The sequence below is a fragment of the Miniopterus natalensis genome, chromosome 12 (genome assembly GCF_054644295.1).
Source record: "Miniopterus natalensis isolate mMinNat1 chromosome 12, mMinNat1.hap1, whole genome shotgun sequence".
Taxonomy (NCBI): Eukaryota; Metazoa; Chordata; class Mammalia; order Chiroptera; family Miniopteridae; genus Miniopterus; species Miniopterus natalensis.
Genome location: NC_142092.1, coordinates 72,452,156 through 72,475,178, shown reverse-complemented (window position 1 = coordinate 72,475,178; position 23,023 = coordinate 72,452,156). Strand labels below are relative to the sequence as shown.

General features: G+C 47.0%; 1 protein-coding gene and 1 long non-coding RNA gene across 2 annotated transcripts in view; one reads left to right on the top strand and one right to left on the bottom strand.

The window, feature by feature from the left end:
- Positions 1-33: 33 nt before the first annotated feature.
- On the bottom strand, positions 34-3,510 carry LOC148091896 (uncharacterized). Its single transcript, XR_015715424.1, has 3 exons — positions 3,448-3,510; positions 2,394-2,604; positions 34-2,028 (listed from the first exon to the last, which is right to left on the bottom strand). It is a non-coding gene; the product is annotated as an uncharacterized LOC148091896 (long non-coding RNA).
- Positions 3,511-3,616: 106 nt separating this feature from the next.
- Positions 3,617-23,023, top strand: part of GPR107 (G protein-coupled receptor 107) — a 47,982-nt gene continuing 28,575 nt past the window's right edge. The window contains exons 1-7 of the mRNA XM_087823022.1: positions 3,617-3,773; positions 17,131-17,253; positions 17,567-17,617; positions 17,862-17,941; positions 18,888-19,027; positions 20,562-20,599; positions 22,074-22,130. Coding sequence (XP_087679148.1) covers positions 3,633-3,773; positions 17,131-17,253; positions 17,567-17,617; positions 17,862-17,941; positions 18,888-19,027; positions 20,562-20,599; positions 22,074-22,130 — 630 coding nt within the window. The 5' untranslated portion in view covers positions 3,617-3,632. The remainder of the gene's footprint in view (positions 3,774-17,130; positions 17,254-17,566; positions 17,618-17,861; positions 17,942-18,887; positions 19,028-20,561; positions 20,600-22,073; positions 22,131-23,023) is intronic.

Sequence of the window (23,023 nt, the reverse complement as noted above, 5' to 3'; positions counted from 1 at the left end):
CTTTCTAAAATCAATAAAAATATTTAAAAAAAAAAATAAATAAATAAATGTATTGCCAGGCTCGAATTTGATCTCTAGTCCCCTGTACTGTCTTTATAGAGGTTTGGGTCTGAATTATCAACTCTTGATAAGAAAACAAGTGGCAATTATACCTTGTTACAACTGGGGAATATTAACCCATTAATTGCTTAAAAGATTTCTGGAAATTCCTAAACTGATGCCAAATATTATTAATCACATTAGGTCCAAACTACACACTCTGCTACCAGTGGCAACCTTTGGTGGATCCTGCAAAATTAGAGGAAATAGAAAAAATGAATGCACTTGACTGAGAGGACAAGGCTAGGAGGTCTGGCCAATCCTTTTGTAGCCCCTCCAGCCTTTTCAGGGAATGCCTTATAGTTTACCCCCCTTTGAAAATGTTGCCAGGGAGAAGCAGGCATAACTCGTTCTGTTACTCAACGTGTCTGTTTCCAGTTAGTGTCATAAGTATGCAAATAATCTTTTCTTGAAACTCTGAAATCATGAGCCTAAATATAATTGCCAACACAGCAGTTGTCACAGAATTTGGAAAGTAACTGTCTAAAAAATACTTCACTTTTCTCTTTTTCATTAGTGTTCTCTCTCAATCCCAAACTAATGGCCAGCACAATGTACAAACAGTTCTCAAATACCTGAAGGAAGGTACACCTCCCAGCCCTCTGGGCAGATACCACTGGTGTGCTTCCCTGTAAAGGTCACATCATGATTCCCACGTGAAAAGCAGCAGGAATAAGAACCAGCTTTAAGGCCTTAAAACTTTCCAGAAACTAAAAGACAGATGTCTTCTATTTTATATGCTATTTAAATGATCACTATTATTACATGAAATTAAGACTATTCCTGAACATTCTGTCAAATTTTAAAAAAGAGATTCTAGAAAATGGTACCCCACTTTAAACAGTAAACAATACTTCAAAGCACGGTAAACCGCCTTTAAAAATGAAACTGCACTTAAAAATCACCTTTCCCTATAACTCGTTCCATACTGAAGTGAGAATCGGTGAGCTGTCTTTGGTATTTTTCTTGACACCCAAAAGAAACTATCACTTACTTTATATTCCTAGTATGTTCTTTCAAATGGCTGAATTTTAACATGCCGTCTGAAAATTTCTCTAGCGTTTCATTTGATGACACACATTAGTTACTCAGATTCTGGGCTTTTAACTTTTTGAAAAAATTAAAATGGTAAGAATTAAAAAGCCACATATGGCACAGAGGGAGAAGCCCTGGCTCCATTCCGAGGCAGGTGAGGTTCCAGTCCCGGTTCTAAGGGTACCAGCCCAAAATCTCACCGCTAGACAGACGTGTGATCCTGAGCCAGTCATTTAAGTTCTTTGGATTTGTTTTCACATCTGTTAAAGAAGATAGAAGAGCCCTAGCTAGTTTTGCTCAGTGGTTAGAGCATCGCCCGAGGACTGAAGGTGTCTGATTCCCAGAAAAGGGCACGGACCTCGGTTGCAGGCTCAATCCCCGGCGGGTTGGGGAGTGTGCAGTTGGGGAGCGTGCAGGAGGCAACCAATCGATGTGACTCTCTCACATCAATGTTTCTCTCTCTCTCCCTTCCACTCTTTCTGAAAAGCAATGAAAGAAAAAAAAAATCCTTGGGTGAGGATTGAAAACAGTAAATAAATGAGACAGAAAGAGCTGTTGGTTACCTTAGGACCCTTCCAGCCTAGTATGCTAATCAACTTTTTACAACAATGCAGGACGAGTTAAGTGCTGGGCTGTGTGGGCAGGTCCTGAACGAGAGTTTTATCTGGGTCATTGATAAATGAGGAACCCACCCTTGAATAAATTAATCAACCTAACGAAGTCTCGTTTTTAAAAGAGGGTTAGAAAGAAATACCTTACGAGGTTTTTGTGGTGTTAAAATGAGATAACGTGTATATAAAACACTCTCAGCGGAATACTGGGTGAATTTAATCACTCAACAGATATATTTATGATGCTCTCGCTGTGTGGATTCCCGAATAATAGTTTCTTTACCTGTCAAATGGGGTAGTGAGATCGGATGAAAATCCTGTTCAGAGATGGGAGCTTACATATTAGTAACACGGTTAAAGATCAGAGGTTGGAGAAGGGAGGGCTACTCCTCAAGGCCTGGCAAGCACTGCCTGCCTACCTTCCGGGAGCCACTTTGGTGCCCTACTTTTGTCCTGGCAGAGGGTGTGACAGGACTTGGACATCACTGTGCTTTTTTTTAATTCACCGTAAGAAATTCAAAGATTCACGACTTTTACTAAGACTGCACCCAGCCAAGAGACCTACTGGGTTCCTTCCTTTCTCCCACCCTCCACCCCCTACCTATTCTGTATTTTCCCAGTTGGTTATTATCATTATTACTATTTTACCTGCGTGCAGCACTTTAGCTCCGTGAAAATACGTCACGTTAATGTCAGTTCCTAGTTCCACTTAAGCACTGTTAAGAATCCGATTCTGTCATAAAGCACATGCGTACGCTGACCGTCACCCAGTGCTGGGACGCCCGGTGCTTTTTATTTTCTCCTCTTTGGTGTAAATGACTTCACCCAAAGAGCAGGCGCCCGCTACTTGTGTGGCAAGCTGGGGGGGAGAAAAAAATATATAATAAAAAAATAAATAAACATCTAAAAACGAAATACATCTGGCTCGTCTCTTGGCAATTTTTAACAAGCATGCTCTTCTCCAATTCCTTAATAACCAAGGTGAGAGGAGGGGCCCAGCCTCTGAGCCCTTCCGTGGACAGGCTGCCGCGGGGCCAGTGGGCTGGGCACCGTCCTGAACACGAGGGGCCGGGGGTTCCACCCAGGCCAGGGCTCATGCCTAGGTCCTGGGTCTCTCTCTCTCTCTCTCCTTTTCCCTCTTTCTAAAATTAATACACATATCCTCGGTAAGGACTAAAAAAATAAAAATTAAAAAAAACCCACACCTCCGCATGCATTCCACAGGATAGAAGCAAAGACGGTTTCCACGCGGGGTCAGGGGAGGCGGCGCGGAGCCGCGTGGCCTGCAGCGCGGCCTGGCTCGAGCACCTGGCTTCCCGGGGCCTCAGTTTGCTCACCTGGGAAGTGGGCACACGGCCTGCCTCTCCCCCCGACCCCCGTGGCCTCGGCCCCTCCCGAGGACTGAACGCAGCGATGCCCGCAAAAGGCCCAACCAAACACACGAGAAGGGCCTCAAAGGTCCTGTCGCTGCGACCCTTTCGTTATTTATTATAATAAACAATAATAAAAACAATAATAAACAAGCCAAGGGCCCCACGGCAAGCCGGGCGCTTGGTGTCCGGGCGGCCGCGGGGCAGCGGGGCTGAGCCCGGCGCCCCCCGCCCGGGTCCCTCTGGAGGCTCCTCCGGGCGGAAGTGGGACGCGGGTCTGTTGCCCTGACAACCGCCGCAGGCTCCCCCGCTGGGGCGAGGGGTGTCCCCACCTCTTCGGGCTAAACCGCGCGCCCGTACCCGGGGAGGCCCCTTTCCCGGCCGCACCGTCCAGAAGATGGGCTCCCACCGCCGCCGCCGCGACCCCCACCCCGCTTCCGGGCCTTCCGGCGGCCGCGCCCTGTAACCCCGGAAGTGCTAGGGCGGAGCGGAAGCAGCTGGTGATGCTGGAACAAACATGGCTGCCCCGGCGCCCGTCGGCCCCTCGGGCCCCCTCTGTCCTCGGCTGTCCGCGGGCCTCCGGCTGCTCCCGCTGCTGGGGCTGCTGCAGCTGCTGGTGGAGCCCGGCCTGGGCCGCATCCACCACCTGACGCTCAAGGTACGGCGGGCGGGGCCGCGGCCGGGGCGGGGCGGAGCCGGAGGCGCAGGGAGGCCGCTCCCGCGGGGCCCAGGCGACTGCGGCCCGGGGCAGCGTCCGAGCGGCCGCTCCGCACCCTGGCCCCCGGCGCGGCCCGTCGGAGAGGGGTCTGCGGGAGCGGCGGGGCCGCGCGCCGGCGGGGAGGGGCGGGGCTGCGGGAAAGTCCGCGGACCCGAGCCCGCGCGCGCCGACCCCCGGCCCCCGGGCTCCCCGCGGGCCGCAGCCTGCTCTCCGCCCTCCAGCCTTTACCCCCGACGGGACCCGCCCGCGGTCCTCGCTCTGCCATCGCCGGGCGGTTGGGAGATCCTCGGAATCTCAGCCCCAGAGCCCGGGGCTGGCTTAGGGCGCTGCCCGCGCTCGTCCAAACGGGCATCCTCGGGAGGCGTCTCAGGCTTCGCGTGAAACACGGCACCGCATTGAAAACACGTCTCCGACGAGAGGGCCTGTCTTCGCACCCCCGGCTCCTGTCCTTGTCCGTCCAGGGAAGAGGTTTATGATAGTCCCAGAAGGGCCCCCCTGGTTCTTGCTTCATCCAACTCACCACCGAGAGGCATCCGAGGCTGAGACGTGCCCCCAGGCGGCTCGGCAGGGTCACATACCCGGAGAATAAAAACGTAAATGGTCAGGACCCAAGGCTTTGTACGTGATTTTCGTAGTACTCACTTTCCTCAGAAGTTGTGGGAGTGGAGAGAGTTAAGTCTTATTAAAACACATTAACGAGCCGTGAGGCACCCCGCTTTTCGAAGGTGGGAGGAATTACGGAATCCGCTGAAAGGCTTGGCCCTGCTCGTGCACCATACTTGGGGTTTGTAAACAGAAATTACCTTGATTAAAAGGGTTCTCAACCGCAGGCAGCTAGGTGAGCCTCGACTCCTTTTGAGAATCTGCTGAAGAGCTATAGAACCTCTCCCTGGAAAAGTGCAGGTAGACGCTTAGACAAAACTTCCTCGGGATTTCTAGGGCTTTGTGGTCCTGCTGCCCTTCATCTGTAGGCCCTGTCCCTCAAGCTTATGACTCCAAGTTCAGAACTTCCGATCTTTAAAATTATTTAATTTTATAGTTTAGGATCCTGAGTCTTAGGTTAAATAATAGAACTGAGTTCTTACAGTTTATGAATTAGAGACAGAGCTAATAGTAGGACACACTGGTTCATGTCCCTTGGCTCCCAATCCAGTACTCTCTGTACACTTCTAGAATTAAAATATCAGGTAAATATTAGGTAATAACTGACAGTATTGGTATGGGTTGAAAAAGTATACTGACCTTAGTGGTAGAAGCAAATTGAAGGGTACAGTTCTGGCGATTGATTTCTCCCTATTGTGCTAAATTACTTAATGTTTTTAGTCTTTGTAACATATTTCTTTTTTTCTTTTTAAATATATCTTTATTGATTTCGGAGAGAGGAAGGGAGAGAGAGAGAGAGAGAGAAACATCAATGATGAGAGAGTCATCGAGCGGCTGTCTCCTGCACGCCCTCCACTGGGGTTGGAGCCTGCAACCCAGACATGTGCCGGGACCGGGAATCAAACCCCTATCTCCTGGATCATAGGTTGATACTCAACCTCTGAGCCACGCTGGCCGGGCTGTAAAGTGTTTCTTAAGTACTGTGATACCCATTCCATAATCAGTACTGTAATTGTTTCTTTTCTCTTAAAGTAAATTCTAACTTCTTGCTGAAGCAAATGGAAATCACCTGAATAGATTGTTTTGTTTTGCTTGAGACTGAGAGAAATAGGAGACTTGATCAGGTTATAGACCCAGACTGGCAGGAATAACTAGAGAATAAATATAGAGAGGTCACTGAGTTCCAGAAATATGCATTGATCTTTTAAAAAACGTTTTATCATAGAGAATTTCAAACATATACCAAATTAGAGTGGTATAATGAACTCTGATGTGGCTGTCAGTCAGCCTCAACTGTTAAAGTGGTTAATCTTCCCTGTCCCCTTCTACATATTGTGCCAACATGCCCAGGAACTGTGGGAACACAGTGAGTCCTGAACCCTTTAGAGGAAGATTTCCTATGAGAGGTGACATCTGGGTTGAATCTTAAAAGAGTTTGCATGTTAGGGAAAGGAATTAGCCAAGAGAAGCATATGGAAAGAGTAGAATAGTCCAGTTAAGGGGGACTGCTTGAGCTCGGTGGCAAGAATCATCCATTGTGCCTGATGCTGATGTGTAAAGAGTGAAGGGCAGAGCAGAGGAGATGTGTAGAGGTGGGTAGGCCTTTGTGATGCGTGGAGTTATTTGCATTCCTGTCTTCACCTTTGGGGAGGACTGAAGTTTTTTAGGCTCGGAGTGACTGACTAGGATTTGCATTTTAGATAGATTTCTCTGGGAGCTTCATCGGGGTAAAACGGGAAGCAAGGGACCAGCCAGGTTATAGACACACATTCTAGGTGTGAGATGAGGGCTTAAAGTAGGGTAGTGGAGAGGAGGGAGAAGGGCGTACAGACCCCCCCAGATATTTAGAGGGTAAATGAGGGACCAATGTGGCGGTGAGGGAGGAGGTGGCATCTAGGTTGCTGGCACAGGTTATGAAGGTGCCTGTTGGTGCCACCCCCAATAGACCATAGGAGGATAGGGAGAGGAGAAAATACTGTTAATGTGACTCAATAGTTGGGAAAGGAACAAGAGGAGCTGCCTGTTTATCCTCAGGTTGTAAACATATGTTCCCACCCTCCCACTCACGTTTGCAGGGGAAGGATTCGTTGGGAGATGTGACTGTCTGGCCGCCCTCTCTTGCAGGGAGTGATGGGGAGCTCCTGCAGTGATCCTTTAGCGTAGCTGAATTACTCCTTAGCTTCCATTAAACCAACCCCACGAAGGAGGTGTTGCAGTGGGGCTTGAGCAGTGCTGCTCTTGACTTAATTGTTGTGACTGAAAGGCAGCAGGTTTGCATTTCGTGGGGGCCTGGCTAATGTGAACGTGTAAGTTGACCTGGGTCATCTCCGTTGTTCGGCCTGTTCCTTCCTACTGTCATGCACCAGAATGGGGTAGTCCATGCATTTAAAGATTATTTTAGCACCAGGACCTGGCCATTTGAACAGGAAAGGCTCCTCTCCTCAGTGTACGCTTTAAATGATCTCTAATACTGAAAGTTCAGGGTTTCATCTCTTCTAAGTCCAAATATCTATTGAACGTCTGTTCTTGGGCACATGTATCTATAAGCACATAACATGCCCTTTTTTTAAAAAAGAAAAAAAGAAAGCATATACATTTTATTAGATGTTTATATATATATACATGTAAATATACATACACACACACATATAGTTTTAATTCTCACCCAAGGATATTTTTTCCATTGCTTTTCAGAGAGAATGGAAGGGAGGGAAACATTGATGTGAGAGAGACACATTGGTTGGTTGCCTCTCACACGCACCCCAACCACTGAGCCAAACCGGCAAGGGCAGTTTTTCCTCTATCCTCACAGGTTTAAGCTGCCATATTTTTGTTGTCTGAGTGAATTTTCCTCTTTCGTTTTGGGAATTGCTCTTTATGTGCAGTGATCCAAGAAATTGAATATTAAGCTTCCTCGGGCAGTGTCTCCTACCATTAACAGTAGGCACTCGGTACATGGTAGATGGTATTACTCTTGCAGTGAGAAACTGATCATGGATGCCTAAAGGTAGTTCTGCTTACTTATTGGATCTGATGTTTGGATCACAGATCACAACCTCAGATGCTCTTAGAAGCCACGTAGATACTTTGTAAGTGAGCTGGCTGAGGGAGACAGCGAGAGAACCGCCAGCTCCTTCTGCAGGTGGCTTCTGCGTCTGCTCCAGCAGGCTGTGGCTGCATTGGAATGTAGCCTGGACGTGCCGGATCTTGTGGGGTTTTTGGTTTGGTTTGGTTTTATTTTGGGGGTGTTTTTTTTTAAACAACTTAAAAATTTAGACTTTCATGTGAAGTTAGCTAGCAGTTAATTCAAATAAAAAACAAAAAACACTGCTGGCCCAATCTAAACATTCGTGGACCAGTACAGTCTGTGGATTGCCAGGTGGGCGAGCTTTAAAATTAGGAGGTAGCCAGTTAAAGTGGCCACAGTTAAAGTGGCCACATTTAGCCCTGGCCAGGTAGCTCAGTAGGTAAGAGCATCGTCCCCGTACCCCTAGATTGTGGGTTTGATCCCCGGTCAGGGCACGTACAAGAATCAACCAGTGATGCATAAATAAGTGGAGCAATAAGTCAATGTTTCTCTCTCCCTTCCTCTCTCTCTAGAAGTTATAAATAAAATTTTAAAAACGAGTGACCATATTTATTTTCTGAAGTTTAGTTTATTAGAAAACTAAATTGAAGTATCATTACTCCACTTGCTTTATGTTTTAAAGCAATTTAATGTGAAATTGCTGAAGTGAAAGCAAAAGCATTTATGTTCTGCCGTTAACAGAGCAGAATTTTCAGTGTAAAACAGCTGTTTTGAAACTGAGGGAAAAAGGAGAAAATGTACCAAAATAGTAGTTGTTTTTAGGGGTTTTTCCTTCCTTCATCTCCAGATCAGACCTTTCTTCTGAGCTCTGGACAAGTGTACCCCGCTGCCTGCCCTCGTTTCCATTCAGGCGCCTCTCAAGCACTGCTCGGTCGGAGAAACCAGCTGGCCCGTCCCCTCCCTCCCCGCCACCTGAGTCCTCCTCTTCCAGGTGGCCTCAGTAATGGACCACCAGCCCCTCTTTTTCACGAGGCAGAAATCTTATTCTTCACGTCTCATAGGTGGTCGTTCTCAGGAGCTCCCCATCCACCCGCCGCTCTCTGCCATCGCCACTGTGAACTCTGGTCCAGGCCATCCTTATATCTCCCATGGACTGGTGCGGTCTCCTCACACGTGGGTCCCAGCATTACTCCAGTTCACATTTTGCTCTGTGGCTGGAGGGTCTGCCTGAGAGCCCAGTCCAGGCATGTCCCTCCCCTTTAAACCCACCCTGGGCACCCCCTCCCCCTTAGGGAGCTCAGAGTCCTTAGGGAGGCTGCCAGTCTTTCTGTGAGCAGCCTCCTCTCTAGCCTCATTGCCCTTCCTTCCTTTAGTTTCTTAGTTTATAAGTGTGCGGCTTGGTGAATTTTTTTTACCTACCATGTAACTAGCACTTGGGTCAAGAAATGGGACATTATTAGCAACCCCCCCCCCCGTACTACCTTCTAGTGAGTAGAAGTCCTGAAATAGCCAGCGCAGGTCTAAACGAGGAGGAGGTTTTGCCTTACTCCTGTCTTGTCAGGAAGCCATGATACTGTAGTGGGAATCAAGCTGATTGATGGGACAGAGTAGGAATCACATATGGAGACTTTATCTTAACGAGAACTTGATATGCAATAGCATTGGCATCATAGAGCCGTGGAAGTTAGGGCACATTGCTCGGAAGGGAGTGGGGTGTGTGTGGGGTGCTGCCACTTAAACCAGGGCGGTCAGAGAAAGCTTCCCTGAGAAGGCCCTCTGAGCAGAGACCCAGAGGAGTGTGGGCACCAGCCATGCAGATCAGGAGGAAGGGTGTTCTGGCCGTGGCACCAAGGGGCACCACCCTGAAGTGGAGCCCTGCTCCGTGGGTAAGGTCTGCAAGAGGCCAGTGTGGCTGGACTTGGGCTGACCAGACTTAGACTTCATGCAGTGTGAACATGCCAAGAAAAGGAAAGAAGCCTCTACCGGAGGGGGAGGGGCCTGGGGCATATATGCAGGGCATTAAAGCTGTGTAGAGAAATCTGGAAGGCTATACCCAGGGGTAGTAATAGTTGACTGGGAGGAATCCAAACGAGTGCACCGGGAGCAGGGACTCTCAAGCCTGCTGCGCTCCTGTCCTGTCACAGAGAGGCTTTCAAGTCCCCGAAAGCACGTTACCTGCCACATGCTAGATATTGTTTTACTCCTTCAGGTGCCTTAGGGAAGGTAATGTAGGTCTCTAGAAAGCCGGGGAAAACTACCAGTTTTCACAATGAGCCAGACAAATGTGTACCTGGGGACAGCCCTGGCTTTTGTGTTCTCATGGATGAATAATCCACTTAATTAACTTGATAAGCAGTGTACTGTTACCAGGAATATAGCATGTTGTTATGGTTATTTTTTTTTAAAAAAAACGTCAGATACACACTGAAATATTAATAGATGAAATCACAGGCTATCTGGGATTTTCTTCTAAATACTTGAGATTGGGCGTGGGGAGGAGTGTAGAGGGACAAGATTGACCACAAGTGGATGGTTTGAAATTTTCTATAGTAAAAAATTTAAAAACAAACAAAAGATGTACCATTTATTTGGTTGTAAAAAGCATGAGGTGGTTAAGACCACAAGTTTGGGGTTTAAACAAACCTGAGTTAGAATATTGGCTCTGCCACCTGCTAACATTATGATTTTAAGCAAGTTTTATCACTCTGAGCCTCCGTTTCCTCATCTCTACAATGGGCACAATAACACCTGCCTCAAAGTGATGTAATAAGAATGAATGGCAATAAATGAAGCTCTTCATCGCACAGCTGGATGTAAGGTCAAGTGCTTGCAGTCTCTGAACTCCTGGAGAAACACGAGCATCCCTGCGCTGTCGCTGCTGCTGGAAATGGCAGGGTGATCCTTGGAAAGTAACCATGTCTTCATTGCTGTGTCCCGTGCTGTCATCCTCACTCTGCTTTGGCAGCTCCTCCTTGCCTGTGTCTCCTTTTGCTTCTTCGTTCTGCCGTCAAGAGATGATGATGTCACTCAGCTGTTGAGCATCAACCTAGGACCCAGGAGATTGTGGTTCGATTCCCGGTCAGGGCACACGCCCAGATTTCGGGCTCCATCCCCGGTATGGGGTGTGCAGGAGGCAGCCAGTCAATGACTCTCTCTCATCATTGACGTTTCAACTCTCTCTCCCCCCTCTCTGAAATCAATAAAGATATATTTAAAAAAGAGAGAGAGAGAGATGACGTCACTGCTCCTTCCAGGGGAAATACACGTAGAGGGACAGGCTGAGTGCTGCGGTGCCTGGCTCCCCCACTCCCACCCCATCCCAAGGCTGGCCGAAGTTCTCTGGGTGGACAGGGCATCTGGCCCCCTGTGGAGGAGAGGTGTCCTTGTTCTTGGACAGTTGGGAATGGCTGTTGGATTATTTCTGGGATTGAGTATTTTTCATTCTTCAGGCCTCAGCCATTAGTGGTTTTTGTAAATATTGATTTATTTACGTTGAATTGAATCAAATAAAGTGAATGAGTGAGTAGAGTGTGTGACCCCCCCCATCCATTTTAGCCTCAAGATTTCCATGTGTCTGTGATTTGTAGAGAGATACGTAGTCACTTCCATGTATCTCTCATTTGAAATGGTCACCTGGTGGCTGAAAATGGAGATGGGGTGTGGGTTAGGCGCAGATCCTGCATATCTGACTGGCAAATGATAATACTTAAAAAAAAAAAAAAAAAGCCCGGCTGGGCGTGGTCCAGCGGTTCAGTGTCTACCTAGGACCCAGGTGAAGGGGGTTCGATTCCTGGTTGGGGCACATGCCTGGGTTGCTGGTTCAATCCCCAGTCGGGGATGTGCAGGAGGCAGCTGATCAATGACTCTCATCATTGATGTTTCTATCTCTCTCCCTCTCCTTTCCTCTCTTTGAAATCAATAAAGATATATTTAAAAAAAAAAAAAAAGATTGATTTTGATAATTTCTTAGAAATTTAGAAAATATAAGAAAAATAAAGAGAAGATTGTTACCCAGTGGCACTAATCTTTTCATAGTTTGGGGAATTTCTTTAAAATCTTTCATAAATAAGTGTAAATATTTAGCCTTTTCATTTTTTCTTGTTTTAAAAATTTAGCTCTTACTGTATATAGTTTGGATTCTGCTTTTTGCATTTAATATCTTTTCCAGCTTTATTGAGGTATAACTGACAAATACAAATTCATGTATTTAAGGCCCTGGCCAGTTTGGCTCCGTGGTTAGAATGTCAACCTGCTGACTGAAGGGTCCCAGATTCAATTCTGGCCAAGGGCACATACCTTGGTTGCAGGCATGCAGGAGGCAGTCGATCAATGTGTCTCTCTCACATTGGTCTTTCTCTCTCTCTGCCTTCCACTCTCTCTGAAAAGCAGTGGAAAACTATCCTTGGGTGAGGGTTAAAAAAACAATTGCATGTATTTAAGATGTACGATGTGACAGTTTGGTGTACATGTACGTTGTGAAATGAAGACCACTGTCAAGCCGGTGAACGTATGATATACACGTACATTGTGAAATGAAGACCACAGTCAAGCCGGTGAACGTATGATATACATGTACGTTGTGAAATGATGACCACAGCCAAGCCGGTGAACGTATGATATACATGTACGTTGTGAAACGATGACCACTGTCAAGCCGGTGAATGTATGATATACATGTACGTTGTGAAACCATGACCACAGCCAAGCCGGTGAACGTATGATATACATGTACGTTGTGAAACGATGACCACTGTCAAGCCGGTGAATGTATGATATACATGTACGTTGTGAAATGATGACCACAGCCAAGCTGGTGAACGTATGATATACATGTACGTTGTGAAACGATGACCACAGCCAAGCTGGTGAATGTATGATATACATGTACGTTGTGAAACGATGACCACTGTCAAGCCGGTGAACGTATGATATACATGTACGTTGTGAAACGATGACCACAGCCAAGCCGGTGAACGTATGATATACATGTACGTTGTGAAACGATGACCACTGTCAAGCCGGTGAACGTATGATATACATGTACGTTGTGAAATGATGACCACAGCCAAGCCGGTGAACGTATGATATACATGTACGTTGTGAAACGATGACCACTGTCAAGCCGGTGAATGTATGATATACATGTACGTTGTGAAACCATGACCACAGCCAAGCCGGTGAACGTATGATATACATGTACGTTGTGAAACGATGACCACTGTCAAGCCGGTGAATGTATGATATACATGTACGTTGTGAAATGATGACCACAGCCAAGCTGGTGAACGTATGATATACATGTACGTTGTGAAACGATGACCACAGCCAAGCTGGTGAATGTATGATATACATGTACGTTGTGAAACGATGACCACTGTCAAGCCGGTGAACGTATGATATACATGTACGTTGTGAAATGACCACAGCCAAGCCGGTGAATGTATGATATACATGTACGTTGTGAAATGATGACCACAGCCAAGCCGGTGAACGTATGATATACATGTACGTTGTGAAATGACCACAGTCAAGCCAGTGAACGTATCCATCGCCTGGCATAGCTACCTTTTGTCGGTGAGAACAATTAAGATCTCTCTAAGCAGATGTAAAGTGTACGGTCAGCATTGTTAACTTTAGTCACGTGCTGTATGTTAGAGCTCAGAAGTTATGTCATCCTGCATATCTGGAACTTTGCACCCTTTGACCGGCGTCTCCGTGCCCTCTACCATCCTCTGCCCCCCACCCCCATTACCATAACCGCCATTCTAGTCTCTGCTTCTAAGAATTCAACAGTTTTAAATTCCACATGTAAGTGAGATCATGCACTATGTGCCTTTCTGTGTTTGGCTTATTTCACTGAGCATACCGTCCTACAGTCTTATCCCTGTTGCAGATGATAAGGTTTCTTTCCTTTTAAGGCTGAATGATAACCGTGTGTGTGTGTGTGTGTGTGTGTGTGTGTGTGTGTGTCTGTGTCTGTGTGTGTGTGTGTGTGTGTCTGTGTCTGTGTGTGTGTGTGTGTGTGTGTGTTCACCCCAAGACAGCCACTGAAGTGTCCATATCCTCGCTGCAGTGAACATGGGAGTGCTGCTATTTCTTTGAGACAGTGGTTCTGTTTTCTTTGGGTTTTTGCCCAGAAGTGGGATAGCTGGATCATATGGTTCTATTTTTAATTTTTTGAGGAACCCTACATACTGTTTTCCATAACAGCTGTTCTGATTTACATTTCCATCAACAGCGCATAAGGGTTCCCTTCTCTCCACATCCTTGTCAACCCTTGTCTTTTGACGGGAGCCATTCTAACAGGCGTGAGGTTCATGTCCCTCACGATTAGGGATGTTGAGCACCTGTTCCCATACCTGGTGGTCATTTGTGTGTCTTTTGAGAAATGTCTCTTCAGATCCTCTGTCATTTTTAAGTCAGGCCATTTGTTTTCGTGCTGTTGAGTTGTTTGAGTTTCTTTGTGTTTTGAATATTAACCCCTTATCAGGTATGTGGTTTGCAAATATTTTCCTCATTCTGTAGGTCGTCTTTTCCCTGTGTTACTGTAGTCGTTTCCTTTGCTGTGCAGAAGCTTTTCAACTGATGCAAACCCAGTTTTCTGTTTTTGCTTCTGTTACCTCTACTTTTTTCTATTAAAAAAATCATTGCTTGGACCAATGCCAAGAAGGCAGTTCCTCTGAGATGGCAGCTCTGACTCCATTTTTAAGTGGCTCCGGTTATATTAGTTTTCACATGTTCTAAGGCATCTGTAGTATGTAGTTGAATTTATGTCTCTCCTGTGCATCTGGGGTGATAGGAGCCTTGTAACACCTTTGCGAGAATTGAGAAAATAGTCCCTCAAATCGTCTTCTGTGGGGTTAATCACTCACAGTCCTGAGGAAGCTGTGAGCGTAGCCTTTCTGGATTTTATGCTCTCACAGCTCCCTAGTGCCTTTCAGCAGTGGCTTCTGTTGTCCTGTTATCGCAGCTGGCTTTCCTGCGTCTCCCTGGGAGGGCAGGTTTGCTGTAAGCGGCTCCGTCCTACCAGGAAGTGGAAGTCTGGCCAGCATGCTGTAAGTGCATAGTTGGGCTCCTAGGAAAATACGGGAAATTCCCAGGGGCCAAGAAAATAAAGAAGGTGGTGAGAAGGAGCTGAACTCCAGTGGGTAAAAGAACACAAGCGAGGGCTGCCTGGAAGCATTGCAGGAACTTGGACCCTAGCGTCTGGAATTTGAACAGCTGGTGAGGGGGAGCAGAAGCCAAAGCCTTGTTAGACCTGGGCAGGGAGGGGAGCCCAGAATATGGGACTCCCAAAGAGCTATTTCCTTGAATGGAAGAGTGGGCTAGGAAATGAAATGGCAGTAAGATGTATGTTTAGCTGTGTGTGCTGGGGGAGGGGTGATTTCTGATGCTTCTGCGGGAGATCTGGTCCATTCGCAGCCTCTCCTCCCAGGCCTTTGGTGTTTGCAGTTAGATTGCCTCTAATGTCCAGCAGACCCAAGCCTGGAGAAATGAAGAATCACCACTCACACAGCCAAGCAGCCGCTGAGCATGCCAGCAGAGGGCAGAGCAGTTAGACCCCAGAGCACCTCAGTGTGTTGTAAAGTAGCTGTATTTAAAATTGAGAGAAACAAAGGATAGAATTTAAAATATGAGCAAGAAACAAAAACACTAGCAAAAATGACTGTGCAGATTTGAGGAGGAAGAAACGTAAGTTTAAGAAAAGTGCTTAGTGTAGTGCCTCCTTAGCGCCTGTTAGCATACAGCAGACGTATTAACCCTTTGTGGTCGTTTGTCTACTCTCAGCCACCAAAGCTTTTTTTACCGTTCCGGTTGTATGTCTGCTCTCAGCCACCACAGCAAGGAACCGTACGAATCTTAACTCTATTCATTCGTGTATCAGTTCATAATTTCTCGTTTATCCTTCATAATCTTGCATGTTATGTATCACTGCTCTTTCAGTGGAAATTAATTCCGACCAGTACGACACCCATGTCCAAATTTAATACGACCGCAAAGGGTTAAAGGTGTCTGATTTAGGCAAGTAGTCCTCAGTATGAAACCTGTGGCTTTCTTTGTATTCCCTAATACCGTCACGGGTCCAAGGTCTGCTTGCCGACACTTCAGAAGGCCAAAACCCAAACACCAGAGTCTGGAATAAGGAAAAGCTTATTGATCGAGAAGGGTGTGCTAGTGGTTCCTCAAATCCATCTTAAGGAAGGAACAGAGTTCAGGCTTCTTTTATCTCAAGGGAAAGGAAAATGGGAGGAGCTGTTTTTGTTAAACACTCCAGCCCAGAGCAGAATTCCCCTATGATTAGCTTGTCTCCCACAGGGGCTGTTAGCCTGAGGGCCAGGGAGCCACTCAGGCCCTAGAGACGGAGCCTTTCCACTCTGTTACAACACCATTTTTCTGTTGGCCTTGCCAACTGAAAAAATAATATTGACTAGGGGCTTCATCACCAGAAAGGATTTTTTTCGGGAAAAAAAAAAGGGTTGCAACCCTGTGCGTGCAGACATGGCAACCACATGCACACTCAGGCCTGTGTCCCATGGTGGAGCGGTATTTATAGAAGGAAAGGGAAGCTAAGGGAGGATGAACCATAGAGCTTTATTATAAACAGAGCTCTTCCTGTGGGGTTCTCGATTGCTAGAGTGCGAGACTTCCATCTAAGCCCTGGCTCCTCCCATAGATCCTCCTGACTGACTGCTTCAAGTTCCCGTTAATCTTTATCAGCCTTAAAATTTATTGACTTAGTTGGGATTAGATTCACTCCTTTGAGACAGTTTCAAGCAGGCGTGCTAGGCATTTGCCCATGTGTTTCAATTTCAACAAACCAGGATTACCCTGTGTCCAAAAGATCCTGCCTCCACCTGGCTAGTTCCTGGGATTCCTTTTGCATAAGACTGTTTCCTAAAACCCATCATATAAAACATAATTTTTAGATGCAAATGAACCTGTGTAAAAAATGAATTATAAGCTAGAACAGTAATGTGCAGGTATCCTTCATCACCCTGCGGTGGGAGGAGCCAGTTGCACACAACTCATTACAAAGTTTATATGAATGAGCTTATTCTCAGAGCAGTGTTGGCTACTCTGCCCCACCCCCAGCATGCTTGTTTTTTTTAAATATGTTTTTATTGATTTGAGAGAGGAAGGGAGAGGGGGGAGAAACATCGATTGGCTGCCTCCTGCGCACCCCATACTGGGGATTGAGCTGGCAGCCTGGGCATGTTCCCTGAGCGGGAGTTGAACTGGCAACCCTCTGGTGCACAGGACGGTGCTGAGCTGCACTGGCCAGGGCCAGCGTGTTTTTGAGGGCCTACTGGATGCCAGGCCTTGTGCTGGCAGGAAGGGTGTGAGGATGACTACAGCCTGGTTCCTCCTGCCCTGGAATTCGCGTTCCAGCTGACCACGAGTCGGGACTGTTACAGACGCATCAGAAAGAATTGCACCTGTTGTGCACTTCCTTCTGCAAGATTATTGATACCTTACGCATTTCTGATGAGTCATCTTCAGCTTTTGAAACAAGATAAGGTACCACCAGCTATATATTTTATGAACTGTATGGAAACATTGGTTAGCTAGCAAGAAACTAGTTATAGTTTTTCAAGCAAATGAATAGGCTAAATAATGAAGTTGACTTCTCCATATTATTAATTTCATCACCGCAATTCTTTTTAGGATGATGTGAGGCACAAGGTTCACCTGAACACCTTTGGATTCTTCACGCACGGGTACATGCTGGTTAACGTGAGCAGCCTCTCGGTGCGCGAGCCTGAAGGGGCCACAGACAAGGACCTGACTGTGAGTCCCTTCCCAGGACCCCGAGGGCTTGACCCCGTTTGCTGCCTGGGTGACGGCTTTGCCCCACCCTCCGATGAGAAGTATCCGAGTATATAAAATAGAACTTGTGAGCAGGCACCAGATAATTTTATTTTTAACACTTAAGTTGTAATTCTTGAATAATTTTAGTGATCAGTGATCCTTCTTGCAAAATGAATGCTAAGAAAACCGAGAGGAGGCCAGGCCGAAAGAGCCTTATCTCCTGTTTGTGTAGGAAGGTGTGGATGCCAGGCCATCCTCTGGGCATTCACCTTTCTTCTTCTTACCCCGTTAGATTGGATTCAGCCTCGACCATACAAAGAACGACGGATTTTCTTCTTACCTGGTGAGCATTGCATGCGTGGCCGAGCATGCTCTCCGCCTGAGCTCAGGACACCGGGTGGGAATCTGCCTCTGTCGTGCTGTTTTCTTGAGGTGGTGGCTGCTTGGACTCCTGGGCGTCAGTACCCCACAGTTGTATTGTTTGCAATGGAGGTTGGGCCCCTTGTTTGTCTTGTTCCCAAAAACTTTCCTTTCTTGTTCTAGTGAGAACGAGTTAGGTGGTGTATAACTGGGTCTTCCTTCCTTAGGATGAAGACATGAACTACTGTATTTTAAGGAAACAGTTTGTCTCTGTCCCCCTCCTAATCCTAAACTTCTCCAGAAGTGAGTAAGTAATCGAATATTCCTTCTGTTCAGTCCTAGAGTAGAGCTGGGGGAATTTGGTCGCTAAGTCAACATTCATTGAGTATCTACCAGTTGCCAAACACTGTGCTGAGAGCTGGAGATTTCAAACAGATGAGGGAGACAAAACAGCCATCCCAGTGATCGCAGCAGCAGAGAGGTGGCGCAGAGACTGACAAACGGAGTGGAGGGAGGGCCCAGCCCCAGCCCCAGCCCCAGCCCCAGCCCACCGTCTAGCGGGTAGATTTCACCAGGGAACAGGAAAGGGAAGGGCGTTTCCCGCAAAGGGGGCACTAAATGCAAGGCAGAGCAGCATGAGAGAGTGGTGTGTCCGTGGCGAGCTCTCCGTGTGGCGCTAAGGGGAGGACGGGAAGGCTCCTCCCAGGCAGGGCTGGAAGGGCTTCCCTTCAGCGGGACTGAGCCAGTTTAGCTGAGGTGCCCACGCAGGCTTGGGACTCACTGGCCCCTCTTGCGGGGGCGTAATCAAGGGGTCTGCTAAGGAGGGAGAAGGGAAGAAATGCATTCCAGGCAGCTACTGCGAGTTCCCCGGCCGCTCACACCTTCCCTGGACTTCATGTTAACATTTCATTGTCTTTTACCTGTTGTTCCGTCTCCCTTGTATACCGGTTTGTTGACCACATCACAGACACTTAGTGGGAAAGTATGCACATCAGAATTTCGTGATTACCAAGAATTTCAGCCCTCAAGAGAGACTGCTGGATCCCTGCCCAGCTCCTTACCAGCTTCTACTCTTGGGCAAGGTCTTTAACCTTTCCCAGCCTCATTTCAGCATCTGTAAAATGCAGGTGATAGAATCTACATTGCAGGACTTCAGGAGATGATGAATTAGAGCTTGAAGCAGTGCCCAGCATACGACACATGGCCACAAGCATTACTTTGAACTCTTTTCTTTCTCTCTTATTTGACTATAGAGTGAAAATAAAATCTCCACCAGAAGCTGGTACCCAGTTACCGATGATCGTCTTCAGGGAGGATGAGCAGGTCCCGGGCCAGAGCCGGGAGGCTGGCAGCCAGCCTGTTCTGGCAGGCAGCCAGGCTGGGGCAAAGCAAGGTAGGTGGGCTGGACACCAGCATTTTCTCCTGCCCGGCTGTGTGGATTCTTCTGGTTCCTAAGGAAAAACAAACGTGACCTTAGCATTATTTTATGCTAAAATGTGTACTCATTAAAGAAAAATGTGGAAATATGGAGAAGGTAGAGAAAGAGCAGTCATCCTTCCCCCCCAGTGCTAAAACGTTGGTGATAGGTTTTCTCTAAGCTTGTTTCGGAAGCATAGAACGTTTGATTTAAACTCATGCTCACATTTGCCGCTTTAAGCATCCCTGTTTGGGTGACTTTATGATACTTTATACTCATCAGCTGTCCCGTTAAATGGACGCTGTAACTTGCTCAGCCTCTCCCTTTAAAGAGACATGTTTTCATTTCGATGCTATTATAAATATGCTGCATTGGACTTCCTTGTTCGTAGAACTTTTTTCAAATAGAGAACTTTCTTTAGGATGGGTTCCCAGAGTTGGAATACCTGGCTCACAGGATCCGAGTACATCTGAGGATATCCATACATATTTTCAGTCCTTTCCAAATGAGTTGTGTGAGTTTATGTACCCCTGTCGGAAGCCATGTGGGGCTAGTGCCTGTGTCACTGTGTCCTGGATGGCGCTGGGTGTGGGTGTGTGTGTGTGGGGGGGGGGGTTGTATGTGAGTGAATGAAAAGACATCTTGTTTTCATACTCACTGTTACTATTGGGCCACACTTTTTCTCCATATGTTGATTAACCAATTTGTACTTATCACCTCTTTTATTAACTGTCAGGTTTGTCTAACAATTTATATGAGTTCTTTAAAGATAAATTAATACCTATTGTATTACTTACACATTTTTCTTAAGTTTGTCAAAACTCTAACCCCAATTAAAAGATGTGCAGAAATGCTGCGTTTGTGCGAGGTGTGGCTCACTGTCCTGCATCATCTTTGTGTCCAGCTCCTCATGCCAGTGACCATCCCTGGGCAGGAAGGGTTCTCTTCTTTTGCCTTCCGAAACCCTCTCCCTTCCTGCAGGGAGCTTGAGGTCCTGTCTTCCTCCTGACGAGTATCATAAGTAAAAATAAGGCCCAGGTGCCCTCTCTGTTCCGTGAAAGAAGCCATTAGCAATCTTAACACTTCTTGCTGTGGAAAGAAAAGTATGCATTATGCTAATATTATTTGCTATTAATTTTTCCATGTGGGTAAGTATATCTCATATACATTTGTTTTAAACAGTGATCTGTTTTCAAACATAATTAGACATGAAAGTCACCCACGTGGCACCTCTGCAGTAACATGCACTAGGTTATCAGAGACAGTTCCCTGTGGGTGCTGAATATTACCACTTACTAGGTCGCATTTATAATAGAATAAGTTCCTATTCACTGCTTCTGCAGCTCAAGAATTATTTAGGGCCCTAAAGAGATGACAGTCCACAAGATGACATACAGCCTTGCCTTTTTTGTTAGTTTGAATTATTTTATATTAGACAAGCTAATCATAAAATGTAAATACATATGTGCTGAATCCTACAGTGATACCTTTTCACTGCTTCTGCTTCTAGAGAGTGGGAAGTCTAAAAGAAGTACAGTGGATTCAAAGGTAAGAACTAACCACCCACTTATGCCCAGCTTTTCTGGACATGTGTGTATGTGTGCCTACGTGGTTGTCTCTTTCTACATACACATACATATACACATACACAGGTGCATACATGCGCGCACACGCCTGATCTACAGGGAGCTGCCTTGTTTGGGGACACACTGAAACAGTTCCGGAGTAAAATGGGGTGCCGCGTGTTGCAGCGCTGTGTGCTAAAGGGTCAGGTGGTGGGTGGAGGGCAGCGAGCTCTCCCGAGAGTCCTCTGCGAGGAGGCATCACTGGGCTTGGAGTTCGGGGAAGAAGAGAAGGAAGGGGAAGAAGATTGTCATAAGCAAAGGCTGGAGGTGGAAATGAGCACAGTAGGTGCTGGGCACTGGCCTGTTTTAAGTAAAAGGTACCTATTTTGGAGCAGAGGGGGATCCTAGATAATCTAGCGCCGGCTGCATGTGCTGCTCTCTGCCCGCCGTCACGTAGAAGCCATCTCGGTCATGGACTGCCTGCCACGGCATCGCAGCGCTTGTGCTCGGGTCTCCCTTGTTTCACTTACCAATGGCCTGTCGTGCCAGTGTAGTGATGCTGATGATGCGGATATGCCCAAGAGCAGCTTCCTTTACATGAAAAGGTGAACATTCTTGACTTCATAAGGAAAGGAAAAAAAATCAGGTGGTGAGGTTGCTAAGATCTACAGTAAGAACGAACCTTGTATCTGTGAAACTGCCCGATTTATAAATTTATCATAGGCATGGGTGTAGGGGAAAAAACATAGTACATACAGGGTTTGGCACTATCTGCAGTTTCAGGCAACCACTGGGCATCTTGGAATGTGTGCCCTGCAGATGAGGGGGATGATTATATTTAAAGTCGCAATTTGATGAGTTTGGCTTGTGTGCCCACCTGTGAAGCTGCCACCGCAGTCAAGGTAGTGAAGTTTCTGCCCCTTCGTCACGCTCCTGTCCCCAGGCAACCACTGACCTATCACTGTAGCTTGTGTGATCTCACAGAGCGTGTATGGATTGCTGATGCCACGCACGGTCTGTTGTGTGCCCTTTCACCCAGCATGATGCTTTCAGTTCACCCATCCCGTTGCGTACATGCGTCGGCAGTTCTTTCTTTTCATTCCTTGCGCTCGTGTAAAATAGGGAGTGGAGTCAGGGTGTGGCCTGGGCTGGCATCCTGGCCTTAGTGGACCCGTAAGAGGAGCGGTGATCCAGCAGGGGGCCGGGGCCGGGCCGGGCCGGCCGGGCGTGGGGTTCATGAGGACGCAGGAGACGGCCGAGTAGCGGCAGCAGGGGAAGGGGAGAGAGCACCCTCGGTGAAGGGGTTCAGACGCCCGGGAAGGACGCTGGATTTTATTTCCAGGGAGCTTTTACAAGTGCAGGCTTTAAGGAAAACGTATTTGGATGGTGGTGTTTTCTTTATTTTTATTAGCTTGCTTTTTCTCCTAGTGTCTAAAAGGGGTTGCTATGTTTTTCAGGTAATGGAAGAGAAGTCCTTTCCTGTTCGTAGCAGCGAGGGGGCACTTTCATTTCGGGTGCGTATCTGTGGGTAAAGCTTTGTGGAATTGATTTGTACCATGTAAAGGGTGAATTTTTAAAGGAATTTTGAATTTGGGTGTAATAACTTAGGTGTGCTATGTATCAGTCACTTGACTACAGTAGCTCTCTGCATAGCAAACCTACAGGGTTTGTGTTAGCGCCCGCCACGGAGCAAATCATGTCTCTGAGAATGGGTAACTTCACGAATGTCCAATGTGAATGACAAGGCCCAGATTGCAACCCAGCGCTGCCTGGCTGTCCCCACAGCTCTACCTGGCTGTCCCCACAGCTCTGCATCTTGAGTCCTGCACTGTCTCCCATTCAAAGTGCTCCAGAAGCACAGGATTTTGTACCTGGAGGGACCGTGGGTGATCCTTCAGGGTGCTGTTGTAATTTAGATGAGCTCACTAAGAATCAGAGGCCTGAGAGACCTGCTCAGCTCTCACATTATTAACCGCACATGAGTGTTTGTGGTGGCATCACAGTCGGTGTGTGGGGCAGGACATTCGGCTGGATCTCAGCACCCACTTACCAGCTGGTAACCTTGTACCATTCACTTCACTTCTGCACCTTGCTCGTCCGTCATCCAGAAGTGAAAAATGATGGACCTATCTCAGAGGGTTGTTCGGAATATCAGTTTTTAAAAATAAAAGTTCTCCGAAAAGCTCTATGCAAATAACCTTTATTATTTGTAAAAATCACCACCTCTTTTCTCACCAGCTTTCATTAGTTTATTTTGCCTATCTAATTTTTCTATGTTCTTGAAGTTTAGTAGCTATCATACTAACAGCTGACTGAGAGCTTGTGGAGTGGTCACCTGCTCCGAATCCTCAGCAGCTTTCTGGCTGTCTCAGAGGAAAAGCCCACCTCCTTCCCCTGGTTTGTGAGC